This window comes from Lissotriton vulgaris, chromosome 8 (genome assembly GCF_964263255.1).
Source record: "Lissotriton vulgaris chromosome 8, aLisVul1.2, whole genome shotgun sequence".
Classification (NCBI taxonomy): domain Eukaryota; kingdom Metazoa; phylum Chordata; class Amphibia; order Caudata; family Salamandridae; genus Lissotriton; species Lissotriton vulgaris.
This window is the reverse complement of record NC_141696.1, coordinates 1,362,699,651-1,362,714,581: the sequence shown is the minus strand read 5'-3', so window position 1 is coordinate 1,362,714,581 and position 14,931 is coordinate 1,362,699,651. Positions and strand designations below refer to the sequence as shown.

General features: G+C 45.7%; 1 protein-coding gene across 2 annotated transcripts in view; it reads right to left on the bottom strand.

The window, feature by feature from the left end:
- Nucleotides 1-1,023: 1,023 nt before the first annotated feature.
- Nucleotides 1,024-14,931, bottom strand: part of SLC36A4 (solute carrier family 36 member 4) — a 1,006,806-nt gene continuing 992,898 nt past the window's right edge. For both annotated transcript variants that reach the window (XM_086935317.1, XM_086935318.1), the window contains exon 12: nucleotides 1,024-2,018. In XM_086935317.1, coding sequence (XP_086791443.1) covers nucleotides 1,672-2,018 — 347 coding nt within the window. In that variant the 3' untranslated portion in view covers nucleotides 1,024-1,671. The remainder of the gene's footprint in view (nucleotides 2,019-14,931) is intronic.

Here is a 14,931-nt window from a genome sequence, read left to right as displayed (position 1 = left end):
CTCTTAAAGGCCTCAGAGGTCAAAGACTTTGGCTGCTTTTAGCCTCTCCTGGGGCCATCACCAGAACAGCATGCAAAGACCATAGGCCTCTGCATGGAGTCTGGAACCAGCCACTGCAACAGGCTAAGGTGAGTATGAAGACTTGAGGCAGTTCTTACACCTTTACAACACAGAGGGTAAGAAAAAAACTGAACAATTCATGTATTTGAGTTTGTGGGGAACAATATCTTCATATGTGCCCCAACACTTCTCCTGCCACTATTTCCTGTGGATCTGCCCAAACAGGGTCATCAGAGTGGGCGAGGCACATAGGAAAAGGGAAGAGTGTAGTGACCAAAGGGTAACTATGATCAGTCATATTAGTCTGTATACTTCAATTGAACTGTGTGGTATTTAGTACGGGTGTGTAATTAAATGTAGGTTCTTTCTCCCACAAGACAACCACTGGGCTGGATATTAATTAATTTGTTTATTCTGTTGTTTGGATGCTGAGTTCTGAACATTGTGGCCTCACACTACCTCTATGAGAAGCCTGCGTCTGCTTTCCCTTGCTAACCTGAGAGTCGAGTGCAGAAATAGCGCACTTGGCCCACTTTGAAGAGCCATTGTAGGTTGGACCCTTGCATCATCGGCAAATTACTTCAAGCCCCGCTGTTTGGACCCGGTAGCCCAGGTCTTCCCTGTGACCCCCAAATCACCAGAGCTGGGTCCCACACCCCTCTCTTTTGAATATCAATTTTGTTTTAAACTGTTTTCACTTGAGGTGGACGTGTGACAAATATACAATTGATGCTCCTGTGATAGATTCGGGACTGATCTTGGAACAGAACTCAAACATTAAACACAAAATCCTTTTTAGTTAAAAACATTACAAATCTCATGACTCTTTCTTTGTTACAAATCAGATGAGAGGAAATCTTCAGCATACATCCTAAATGCAGCAACAGAACATTTCGCTAACTGAGGATACATCCTACGCCTCAAACGAATCCTTGTGGACAGTAAATCAAGAATATATCAAAATATAAAAGAACCAATATTTATTATGTGTAACAAAACACAGATTTTCGCTTTTATCGTTGAAAGTATAAACACCACATTTTGCTGACGTGCCACCAATAATATGGTGACTATAGATATGTGCTCATACCTTTCCACTTGAATTTGGCTCTGGCACGTTTCTACTTCTTTCAGCAGCAGGCTGCAGTCAGATCTCCAGGCAAATCTCATAAACAAATCATATGAGAATCTCATAAATGTTGTCCGCAAGGTCCCAGAAAATTTCAATTCCTGTGAAAACGGGGCAGGTTCCAAATATAAAACTCATTTAGAAATCATCATCATTGGCTGTCCTTGCAATGCTGTCATCACCCAAGTTTTTTCCCCAAAAAGATAGTTTACCCTGCTAATGAAAACCATTTTTAACCAAATGGATAATATGGGAAAAACGACTGCACAGAAAGATAAGGCTCTGGAAAAATGAGGTTCCCTAAAGGAACAAACAACTGCATCAAAGTACAATTACACCTGTCACAAAGTAACATTGATTAAGAATGCAAGGTGGAAGTCTTGCCCAGATGTCCAATGTCCCAAAATTCACCAACTTTATTATAAAGGTCCCAGTTAAGCCCAGACATACTCCTAGAGGCACAGAAATCTGTTATTCGACTATTAGTTTACTCCTGTACTCCAGTGTGTGGAATTGAAAGCTGCCAGTGGGCTCTCTGTGAGTGTCGCAGGATTCAAGGTGGCAGTGAAATTCAAGGTGGGAGCAGGATTCAAGGCGCCAGTAGGATAAATGATCTCTTCAATGGTCACGTATGTTCCAGTTGCAAAACCAACAATCCCCATGATTGTTATTGAGATATCCTTCAGAATGATCCAACAGCTCAAATTACTTTTGTGGAATGTGACAATTTCAACCAAAGGAGGCAGGATCAGAGCCAGCGTGCTGCTGCTCACCGCGCCCACGAAGGAGATCACCAAGTCCAAACGGGGGATCAGGACTGCTGTGGCACCTGGAAAAGGAGTAAATGTATATTTTACTTCAATATTTTAACTGGTGCATAATATATGATTAAATACCAACAGAGTTTAGGGTAGGCTTGAGGAACCAACAAGCGGGAAAATGTAACAAATGCACGAAATTGAAAAAGCATAACATTAATTTAAGTGAAAACTATTTTCCTATTCGTTTTCAGTTTGAAACCGCTACTGAACCTTATTATTCAGTGGAGCGATAAACCCAGCTGTAGCTTACACAGCCCTCAAAGACCCCACAGTTATTCATTGTATTCTACTACTCGGAGTGAGTAAACCGTGTTTTATTTGCTCCAGTCCATATTACAAGAACATCAGTGGAAAAGACCAGCAATCAGAAAACGATAATACACATGATGACATATTTTTTCGTTGTAAATCAGGCATACAGACAAGTTACTTCACTTTGGTAATGCCTTATCTGGTAGAGACATGATCTAGCGACAGATTCCTTACCTGTGAACTTCCAGGCATCAGGCTGAATTCAGAAGATTTTTCTTAACAGTACACCTGCATGCTGGTAGGTGGCGTTGGTCAACTCCGCATGACATCGTATTGCATCGAGTTTGTCGTTGTGATGTCTGTGCCGTCTATCTAGTTGCCACTGTGGTCCGCTGACTCCAGTACGTTTCATGACATTCCATGCCAGAAACGTGGAGCCATGAAGTTAACGGACAGTGGTGTGTTTAATCAACTGGGGCCCTGAAGAGGAACTGCCCTAACATGAAGAACTGAGAGACAGTGCCGGGAGGATGGGTGGATCAGTAAGGAATCTGCGGCTAGATCATTTCTCTACCAAAGTAAGTAACTTGTCCATCTGACAGAGACATCTAGCCGCAGATTCCTTACCTGAGCACAGATACCCAAGCAATAACATCCCCTGAGGAGGGACTGCGGAAAAGTTTAAACCATAAGTCCTGAAGGACAGAACGGCAAAAGAGGCCCACCCTATGGTCCTGATTGTCCAGGCAATAATGCTTGGCAAACGTGTGCAGGGAGGCCCACATAGCCACCTGGCAGCTGTCAAGAACCAGAACACACTGAAGGGCCAGAGTGGCTGCCTTGGCCATGGTGGAATGAGCTCTAAGGCCTTCAGGAGGCTGTTTCTTTGCCAGAGCATAACAAATCGTAATGCAGAGGATAACACATTGTGAGAGGATTCTCTTTTGAACAGCACATACCTTCTTTGCTCTATCATTCCCCAAAAAGAGTTGGTTGTCTACGTGGAACTCTTTAGTGTGGTCAAAGTCGAAAGATAACTCTCTTATTGGGTTCAGACAGTGGAGACAATCCTCTTCCTTAGAAGGATGAGGAGGAGCATATAAGGTGGGCAAGGTGACAGATTGCCCTACATGGAAGGGGGTCACAATTTTAGGCAAAAATGAAGACCTAGTGTGAGCACTACTTGGTCTGGAAAGACCGGTAAAGAGACTGATCTGAAAGTGCTTGCAGCTAGCTAATCCTCCTGGCAGAAGTTATTGCCACTAACAAGGCTGTCCTGATTGTGAAAAGTCGGAGGGGGCAATTATGCAGCAGCTCGGATGGCACACACATAAGATAAGTAAGGAATAAGTTAAGGTCCCAATAGGGTATGATGAAAGGTGATGGGGGAAACAAATGCGTAAGCCCCTTCAGAAATCTACGTACAATATGGGATTGAACCGTAAAAAGGCAGACAGGACGGAAAGGTAACCTTTTAGAGTGCCCTGAGCAGAGCCCTGCTCTGCAAGAGACAGATGTAAAGAAGAATGTCAGAGAGGGAGGCAGACAAAGGGTCAATAGACCGGTCTGTAAAATATTTACAAAATATTTGGCATCCGCAGGCATATACCAACTTAAGGGAGGGAAACCTGGCTATCAAAATCACTTTGCACAGTTCAAGAGGAAGGTCGAAAGCTTTCAACTGTCATGGCTCAATCTCCACGCAAGGAGGCGGAGGGTTGACAGGATTGGGTGAAGGACCATCTCCTGCTGCTGCGATAGAAGATCCGACTGGAGGGGAAGCCGGGTCGGAGGATCTATGCTCACCTGCTGTTCTAGCCAAGTCCAGAGGCACAGGGCGTCCTGACAGAGGGTCCACAACACCACCCTGCCCGGTTTGTTGCAGCACCTCATGGTGGTGGTGTTATTCATGAACACTAGAACGTGTCTTTCCTTGAGGGAGTCCTTCAGTACCAATCTGATCACATATAGCTCCCACAAGTTGATTTGGATCCCGGCTTCCACCGGGGACCAGAGTGCTCTGATCTCCACCTACCCCAGATGGTCACCCCATCCCAGAAGTGACGCATCTGTCACTACTGTGAGATCTGGTTGGGGAAGGGAGAGTGCTCTGCCTCTGACCCAATTGCCGTTTGTCAACCACCAGGGCAGAGCTTTCGCAGTTCCCACCGAAATCTGGACCAGGTTGGTGAGATTTCCCTGATGCTGCGCTCATTGGAACTTCAGGTCACACTGCAAAGCCAGCATGTTCCATCTGGCATGAGTCACCAGCAGGATGCAGGAGACCATGAGGCCCAGCAGCCCCAGAGTCATTCTCACCATAATCCTGGATAGAGGCTGAAACACCGGCATCATAGCCTGAATATCCAGCACTCGCTTCTCAGGAGGATAGGCCCAAAACTGCACTGTGTCCAGAATGGCTCTGATGAAAGGGATCGTCTGAGAGGGAGTCAGGTACGACTTCAGCACACTAATTTGAACCCCAGCAAATGCATGAAGTCGGCCGCAGGGTTCGAAGGTGGGAAACGACTACCTGGGGCGAGCCTGCCATCAACAGCCAGTCATCAAGACAGGGTACGACTGGAACCCCTGATCTGCGCAGATGAGCTGCGACCACCGCCATTACCTTTGTGAATACCTGTGGGGCACTGGGAGGCCAAAGAGGAGGACGGCAAACTGAAAACTCTTGAGGCCTGCCAAAAAACGCAGGTAGCGACGATGGGCAGGCCGGATGGGAATATGGAAATCTGCATCATGCAAGCCCAACACTACCATCCAGTCTCCCGAATAGAGGGCAGACCGAACCTGAGCCAAAGTGAGCATCTTGAACTTTTTAAGGAAGTAGTTGAGGGTTTTGAGTTCGAGGCTAGGAAAGAGTCCTCTGTCCTTTTTGGGCACCAGAAAGTAGTGGGAACAGCAATCACGGCACACTTCTGGCCCTGGAACCCACTCTATAGCTACCTTGGCCAAAGGAGTCTGATTTGCTCCTGAAGCAAAATAAGGTGATCCTCTGCCAGCCAATCATATGTTGAAGGAATGGAGGGGGGTAATCCCAAAAGGGAGGGATTAGCCCTTCCTGACTATTTGCAAAAACGTACCTAGATGAGGTGATGTCCTGCCGGTGGTGGAAGTAATGGCATGTCCTGCCACCAACTGGGTACCCATGAGCTGGGCGGATCAGACATGGAAGGTTTGGAGGAGGCATAGGGGGAGAAGATTGTGGCCTGACCTGACTTCTGGCCGCCTGACCCATGCAGTCGGGGGAAACGCGCCGTCGGCCGCACAGAGGTTGCTGAACTTGCGTGGTCCTCTGGCTAGGATAGGGCTGGTGCAGCTGTAGCCACAAAAGGAGCGAAAGGCAGACGCAGGATGGGATGATACAGAGAGACCAAGGACTTTCCCGTAGATCGCGACCCCTTGAAGTGTTCTAGCACTGCATCTACCCGGTCCCCAAAAAGATGACAGCCATCAAAGGGCATGTCCATCAGGTTTGCTTGGACATCCCCTAAGAAGCCAGACATTCTCAACCAGGCCACCGTCAAGGAAATCGCTCTGCTCAGTGAGTATGTTGTGTCAAGGCCACAGCGTATTTGCTGTATCAAATCCATTATACAACATCTTGGGAGAGGGGAACACAGGCCTCCTCTGGGACTTACAGCTGCATATACACAAACGTCTCCTACAGGTAATGGGGGTAACAGCCCAATATGCATGCAATGTTTACTGAGCGCAATGCTAGGCTGGTGGAAAAAAAATTCTTTCCAAAGCTATCCAGCCTCTCGGGTTCCTTATCTGAGGGCACGGAATGGAACGCACGACGGGAAGTAGAGGCTTAGACCACCAAGCTCTCAGGGGTTGGGTGAGAGGCGAGGAAAGCACTGTCACCCAGTGCAGGGTGGTGGCGACGGGCAATTGTTCTATTCACAGGAGCCCCTGAGCTGGGTTTGGACCAGGCACCCAGAAGAACATCTGTCAAGGCCTCTCTTAAAGGTAGAAAGGGTTCTGAGGTGGAGAACCAGGTGCAAGACACTGGTCTTGACTGCTACAGTAGGAAGCTGCAGGTCCAAGACCTTCGCAGCCTTATGCACAACCATGGCGAAGGAAGCTCCCTCCTACATAGCCAGGTTAGGAGGGGAGCGCATGCTAAGTCCTGGTGAGGTATCCAAACCTCTAGCATCACTCAGTTCCTCATACCAGTCCATTTCTTCTCTGTAAGGTGGTATTTCTAAGGCGTCCTGCATCCTCTCCCAATCTTCCTCCAATCCTAATCCTTTGGAATAAGGCTGAGGATATGACATAGAGCCCAAAGGATCTGTCAGCTCTAGTCTTGGAGTCGGAGGACGCCCGACTGGATCTGGGTCATAGGGAATAAGAATAGGGCTGGCTCTACTGCTGTGTGCCGGCAATGTTGAGGGTCTCTCCATGGGATACAGCATTGGGGAATAATGAGTGTGTGGACTGGATCTGTGGATGGATCCATGAGGCGCCTTGGGCACCGGGTCGGAGCCATCGGCAAAGAACCCAGAGGAATTCCTTCTGCTGAGCCTGTGGGGCCCGGTCAGGTCACCCAAATATGGCACACATGGGTCATAAAATTCTTTTAACCTGGCAGGGGTCACTCCTGACCCCAGAAAAGGAGGGAAATGGGGAGCCGACCCAGTCACCTGCTCTGCGGAACAGGGCCTCTAATGCTGAGAATCCTCTGTCTTATCGTGCGATAGACAGGATGAAGTTGAAGCATGCTTCGACTTCTTGTGCCTTTTATGGTGCTTTTTATCTGACCCCTTTGAAGATTTTGATTGGGAGGACGAAGACTTGGATCACCCAGAGCGGTGCTCGGACCTTCCCCTCAACCGAGACTGGGAGCGGGAACGAGATCTTTGGGGAGATTTGAGACGTGTCAGACGCTGGGCCGCAAGCACCTTTAGGGACCACTCCCTCAAAGCTTTGGGAGCCTTGGCAGTCAGAGCATGACTTCAGGTGGTGGTCACACTCCAGGCACCAAAAACATACGAGGTGGGGGTCCATAACCGACATGGCCTGGTGACAGACGGCACATGGTTTGAAGCGCGAGGTCTTCCTAGACATCCTACACACCAAAAAAGATAGACAAAAACTTGAAAAAAGTCTGGAGGATCTGCACTGGCTGGCACGAAAAAAAGAACTGATGTCAGTGTGTCAAGGTGAAACCCTTTATAGATGACGCGGACGTCATCACGTCAAACTTGACGCCATAAGACGTCACGTGGTGTTCACCGAAGCCACCTTCTGGAGCGCAGGGGTACTGCTAAAAAAAATCTTCTGGATCCAGCCTGATGCCTAGAAGTTCACCGAAAGGAATGTGCGATTAGATGTCTCTATCATATATGCAACTGAGCTATTCACAAGAAAACTTACATTGAATAAGTGTTGTTTAAATAAAAACTAATTTTGCATTATTTGTGTTGCATGCCCATTAATTATTAGAGCAAAGAAGTTTTTAGTTTACAAAATTTGGCTTAATTTTTTAATTCTTTTATTATGCAGCAACAATAACACATTTCAGTTTTTTTTGCTGTGATCCAAAAAGGTTTATGTATTATTAACTGAAGTAACCTCCTTTGCTGCACTACTTAGACCATAAACACAAACAAAGGACAAGGGAGTATTTTCATCCATAACTGAAAACGGCATATAAATTCATTTTATAGTCTTAATCCTAGATTATTCATGTGACATAATGATTATGTGTTTTGGGGTCAATCACAACAGCCAAGTACCGGAAATAGTAATACCTATAATGTAAAGTAAGTGTGTGGAATCAGATATTGTTTAACACAACAAACAATGCAGCTTTAGAGTACGCTGTCTAATATTGTCCTGATTACATGCTCTCATTGCCATCACACCATGAACTCCATAATCCAACCCCAGCTGTACCACATACCTGTACCAAGAAAGTCATCTACGTGCAGCTCTTCAAATTTGAGATGCTCTTGATAAACAAATGCTCTCATTAAAAGCTACATTCATGGTATGTCAAATACGTAAAATAAAGTAATCTTTCCTTTTTTGACACACAATTCAAGTGTGTGAAAACACTAATCCACAGTAGGGGGAGTTTACTGAAATTCGACTTTGTCTAATTTCGTCCAGATACACCTTTCAACTTAAACCACCCCAAAGGGAAATGATTTGTGCTTTGTGCCCTCTGAACAATGAACATGTGCCTCGGCCTAGAGCCGTACAGTCCAGCGTGTGAAAGTTTAAGGCTCTCAAAACACACTCCCCTAGCTACCACCTGCGTGCTGCTCACACCCTTCTGACTTCCTCATTCATTTGGGAGATTGTGGAGCCTTCTCAAGGCCAGTTTCAAAAACAAACATCACCAGATGGCATGTTCTAACAGTATCGTTTATCAGAGGAGAGAAGACCTTTCTTCATTAGACCCTCCCTTGCCCCATACTTCTAACTTTCTTATTTTTTAGGTCTCGCTCTCGAGACCTATTGTTGTTGAGATGCCTCTCAAGGGAGACAGACCGGGGCACGCACAGATTCTTGCAGATTCTGCTTTGCGGACGGGCACGTGAGACGCATCTGCCACAAAGCGTGCGTGGGCGGCGCCATGTAGCAGAAGCTTCACTCTACATTTACCTCTGGTGCCCGACAGCGCCACTGCCCATCTCTGCACCCACCACTGTCCCATCCCACACCAGCACGCCCCATTTAATTTTCTTTATTACTTAATTTATGCGTTTATTGAAGGTGTCAGAGCCCTTCACAAAAGGAACAGGACTAATGTAAGAGAAAATTAGAAAAACTACAAGAGAAAGCTAACAGTGCATTACAGGAGGGAAAACTGACATGTGTGCAGGTTACAAAAGCCTACAAACTACAAGTAGAGGTGTAATACTGCAATAAACGGAGGACACTCAAATACAAGAACAAAGGTTACATAGACAATGGTGGCACTCTCCACCACCCCCGCGCTGAGGATGAGCCCCCCCACCGCCGCATCCCAACAGCAGAGCCTCTTAAATTCCTCTCTACGACACAGCAGCCTATGTTGTCGGCCCATCAACGTGCAGCAAAGCGCTCCTTCCCGCCACTACAGTACACCCGGGCATCCCCCACAACACCCCCAACCACAGTAGCAGTACCTCTGTGGCTCCCACCTCCGAGCCCTCTGCAAACCGCGGCACACCATGTGTCCCTGTCCCGGCTGCCCCCTTCCTGGGCCGCACGAGCTGTGCAGCACACACCGACCTCAGCATGGTGAAGCCTGCAGGCGCCGCCACTGGGCATGAGCCGCAGACCACGGCAATCTGCACACCCAAAATGCGTGCACGGTTCTCCCACCCCTCTTCATTCAAGCAGCAAGCTTCCGATTGTATTCTTGTGTTTTTTTTCTATTTCTTTCTTTATGCGTTTTAATATAGCGCGGACTTTACCCGGTGTCAGAGCGCTTTTCAAAAGTTACATTACATGAGGCAAAAGTGACAATCGTGAGTGAACAAAGTACAAGTGGTAGCAAACGGTGCATTACAGGAGGAAAAAGTGACATGTGTGCAGGTTACAAAAGAGTACAAAGTATAAGTTGAGGTATAATGCAGCAGTACATGGAGGACGCTCAAACACAAGAACAAACGTTACTTAGGCAATGGTGGCACTTGTGCAAGTATCGAAAGCAAACAAAATGTGAGAGGTAGCAAATTGTGTGAACGCGCTTCCCACGAGCAGATTCTGGTCTGTGAACGTGCTTGACATGAACAGCTTTTGCGCGTTCATTGAATTAGAGTGCTCCTCTCTGGAAGACCTGCTGTGTTAATTATAGGTCCTTTCCGGGAGAGGTGCTATTAGTTAGCAGCGTGGGGCGCCTGTCGGCATGCTGTGATAATGACTTTCTTTGTTTGACACTGTAAGCCAGTAGATCCACAGCATGGCTCAGTGCGTCAGAAGAATGGTGTTATTATGGCGTGGCACAGGCGGCGTTAGTCCAAGTAGCCCCATTAACCTGTTTCTCAAGCAAAGTAAAATATATATTTAGAGGGTGGCAGCTGCTTGTGTGCTGCAGCGATACATGTGTCCACGCGCATCGCTGCTGGGGTTGGGGAGGAGGGTGGAGATATGACTTCCAGGCTGAACCACTGAGACGTGTGTCTCGCAAATGTGTCATCATCCTCGCTGGGCTGGCAAAGATGCAGTTCCAACTCTGAAGCGGTCAGTGTCCACTGAGTCCTAATTCAGTTAGGAATCCTTTGCATGGCATTGAGGTCGATGTTGTTAAGCACTTGCTGCTGACATCGGGTGCGGCCTGCAGGTTATATAATTTAATACTGGCTAGGCTTTCATCCTTCCGAGGTCGATAGAATGAATAACTACTATTAAAATTATTGTAGCGCATACGATATATGCTCGCCATGCTCCAATTGTACAGTGCACTATTTTTCGTGTGGACTGAGACTCAGTGCTCAAACCAAGGACAACACCTGGTGTGACTCAGTACTTCAATTCAGCGAGTCAAGTACAATCCCTCTTAGATAAGGGCCGTGAACCGTTTACACTATTCAGACATTTGAGGGTAATAAAGCGCATTTTTATTATTGAAAAAAGAGATTTTTATATTAAATTGAGCTAGGTTTTCTATTAATGCTTATATTATGACAAAAAACAGTGAAAATGAACAATAATTTTTACGTGTTCGAACAGAGTACAGACAATTTTTTGAGTGAATTAAATCGTTTCTCATATAAAACCTGGAGAGCCGCAGTGGACATGTGCCTTAACAGGCGAGCCTCACTGATACACATTAGAGAGGGATTAATAATATATTAACAAACTAGCTTGAAAGGTTTGTTTTGCACATTAGACAAGAATCTATTTGCATTGAGTTCAGAAAGTGGGCGTGGTCTGAACCAGAAGGACGCGTCGGCTGAAATCAACAGATTGCATCTGGCATCCATATACCAACAGAAACAAATGCACAGATGGTCGCCGTGAACTCATTAGCGTCTATCAGAATGCCCCGACTCACGGTCCGTTTTGTCAGTCAGATTCCATGATATAGCGCATTGTCCACGAATAATCTATTTAAATCTATTCCTTTGAGGCTGGGGTCGCGAATCATTCAGAAACCGTGAATTTAAATGTTGCTCCTTATTGATTACTGGCAATGTTATGCTTGCATCTCTCCATCCCACGCTAGAAAGCTACGAAAGGTATAATGAAATGTCGAATATTCACCACGCGCATGCTACTAAGGAAACATTGCACTGTGCTGGCTCTGTTTTAACTTTGAAAACTGCATTACTCACCCCTACATTACAGAGACAAGCATTTGCAGTGCAATAGGTCTCGCAGTTACGCGAGTTGAGCTATTGACATTGCACATAACAATGCCTTTTATTTTAGTTTTTGTTTAAAAACATAAATAAAAGGCATTGTCATTTACAATGCCAATAGCTTAAACTTGCGTAACTGCAAGAACTATTGAATTGCAAATGCTTGTTTTTTCTTGTTCTGCATCTGTTTCTTCTGGCATTGAGTGCTATTTTACCCTCGAGCGTGAAATGTTATATATGTTGCACTGACAGAAGCATTACTAGTACCAATCATAAGTGACAATATTGATATAACATATGTATCTACTTAGGAGCGGTGTAAAGTGCTGCAGGCCCCCTCATATCAACTTTCACATCTGTTTTCTCACACTGAGCTTGAATATATGATTTGTAAAAGCAAATGTTCTCGTACTCAAAATACTTCAATCTCTCATGTTGCTCTTATTGTAAACACTTTTAAATAAAACTTTCTGAAATACAAACTAGGTTCAAGAGAAAGATAAACTCTTCCCCGTCTGCTTCACTGAATGGAAGTGTTTCATTTTGGCTTCCTCAGTTGCACAAGGGAGATAGGTCAGCAGTACTCTGCTTCCGATGATGCACAGTGTTGTCAAAAAAAGAGAGGTTCTTCACTGTTGGTACCCTTATCAATTACACAGAGGAGCAACCCCAGCCTCTGATGATGCTCAGTGTTGTCAGTAACCTTCAGAACCAGAGAGATTCTTCTCTGTTGGTACCCTTATCAATTACACAGAGGAGCAAACCCAGCCTCTGATGATGCACAGTGTTGTCAGAGACCTTCAGAACCAGAGAAGATCTTCTCTGCTGATATTCGAAGATGAGCAGTACCAGCATGAAGCAAGCTTCGGCAGTGAACCACCATAGAGTGAGACTCACGTCATCAATTCATTGTTTGTTTCGATGCTCTGAAGAGGCGGGACTGTAGTTTCGAAATGGGATGCCCTTTTTTCTCTTCCCCAAATATAAATCTTCTCACTCTTATGAGGACCTGGCTTTCAGTTAACCAGTGACCAGAGGCTTACTATTTCATGGAAGACACCTTTAACACCTATGCATAATAACGCCGCCCATACCGCCTACATTATGGCTATCTCTAGGTCCACCTCATAACATGAAAATTACCACAAGAATATGAATTTCTGTTTACCTTATAAATTATAAAGCAACGTAAATGATCAATGATTTTACCATTATTTTCTACTAAATTGCCCAGCATCATCTAACAAATACCCAGTCTGTCCATCCACAAACTGCCCTTTGGTAGGGATTACTGGACTTCTTGTGTGGCTTATGCTGGCTTACAAACATAAGCCACAGATGTCAATTGCCAAGCCTGTGCCCACCTATCCCTCTGGAGCACCAGACTACGGGAGATGTACATTCCTCTCAATAATGTTGCTGTTGTGCACCCGAGGGTTGTGATGTGTAGTTCATTAGTTACAATGTTGACACAATAGGAGTTAAGACCTTAAAAAAAAATATCAAGACAAATGCACTGCTGAAATATTTGCCACTCTAGGTGATAATAAAAGAGAAAAAAAAATCAAGACTATTTCTAGAAATTTGGTAAAGTTTGATGTGCAATTAGTTCAATAAATCACTGCTTGCTTCACAAGTACCCCACTATACTATGGACCATTGTTTTTCATTTGTTGGTAACAATACTTAAAAATTGTTAAGGCTGCCAAAATAGGGCTCCAAAAATAAACACATCTGAATATTTATGTTTCATAAGGATATGCTAATACAATAAAGCTTAAACTGCATATTCTTAAAATCCAGCCAGCCATTCCAAACATATGCCAATACCTGAATTTTAAACTGCATATTCCCAGATTTCTGGCAGCCAATCCAAATGTATGCTAACACAGTGAACCTTAAACTGCATATTCTTAGAACTCTGCCAGCCATTACAAACATATGCTAATACTATAAAGGCTAAACTGCTTGTGCTTATATTTCTGGCAGCCATTCCAAATATGGCGCAGGCTTCTGTCTATCTGTCATGGCATTCAGTACTACCCACCAAGGCACAGATAAGCTACAGCCCTCCATGCAACAGAAGAGAAACCCTTCAAGTAATATTTAGTCCTCACTTTATTTTTAACGATTAACAGAAAAAGACAATTGGAACCACTAAATCTGGCCAGAATTTCTCGTGTGACTATTATAAACAAAAAGAATACAACCGTGTAACTAGTAAGTGCCTACTGTATTGTTGTGTCCTGCAGATGGGGAGTGATCGCCCTAGGGGTCTCAATCTGGGACCTACACTCCGGGGCATCTAATCCTAAGTAGGCCTAACACGTGGCCCTAGAATAAACTCAGACGGACACTGGGAATAACTTTGTTGCTTGGTCTGCGCGCCTCTGAACGCCTGCGTGCATGCGAGACCTCTTTTTATTATCAGGAGTCACATGACTAGCGCGCCCCACGCTCGGGGCGCCAGGGGCGGACCTCCAGGAACATAACATTCCTCCTAAAATAAGGAAAAACCAAAACACAAATAAAACCACACTTCAACATTTTCACTCCAGTCTCAGAGAACATTAGGACCGATACCTTCAGTGTCCTTTAAGTGCAGCACCACTTTACTGGCTGGCCTGCTCAACTATATGCATATTTAAATGGGAACAGTCTTACGTGAAGTAGTCTCTTAACCAGCCGGAGGGGGTGGGATTGTCTCTTAATCGACGTTGCGACCCCCTGTGACTCAGCATTTCCGCTCCAGCCTCCGACTCGTGACTTGGCGCCTCTCTGTCGGCCCCCTCCGGATCTGGGGCCTCCTCAAGGGCCTCCGCGTCACCTCCCACTTCTTCACTGAAGGCCTGTGGATCGTTACTTTGTCTGACCTCGTGACTCTGTATTGATTCGACATTTGGTGAATTAGTTGCAGTTTCAGTTTCAGTTTGTTCACCACCCTGCCGATGCTCTGACTCCGGGGCTGCAGAATGAAACAGTTTGAAGTGAGACACATTGCGAGTCACCCTCTCTCGTCCTCGGATTACTGTGAGACGGGTGCCCTTCACCCCAATCACTCGCCACGGCCTTTTCTCATAATTGAGTCTGAACTTGCCACTAGTGACGCGATTGCGAAGAAGCACCACATCCCCTCCTCTGAACTGGGGTGGCACGGCCCGTCGTCTTTGGCTGATTTTGGCAAACGTGGTGTTTCTTCTCCTCGCAACCACCTCTTCATTTACCACTTCAGGTGACCACTGTGGATGATGAGGGATGGAGTCCGTTATCACTCTTCCTAGGAGAAGATGTGCTGGGGCAACCCCCGTTGTGGAGTGAGGGGTCTGGCGATAGCTTCGAAGAAATGTAA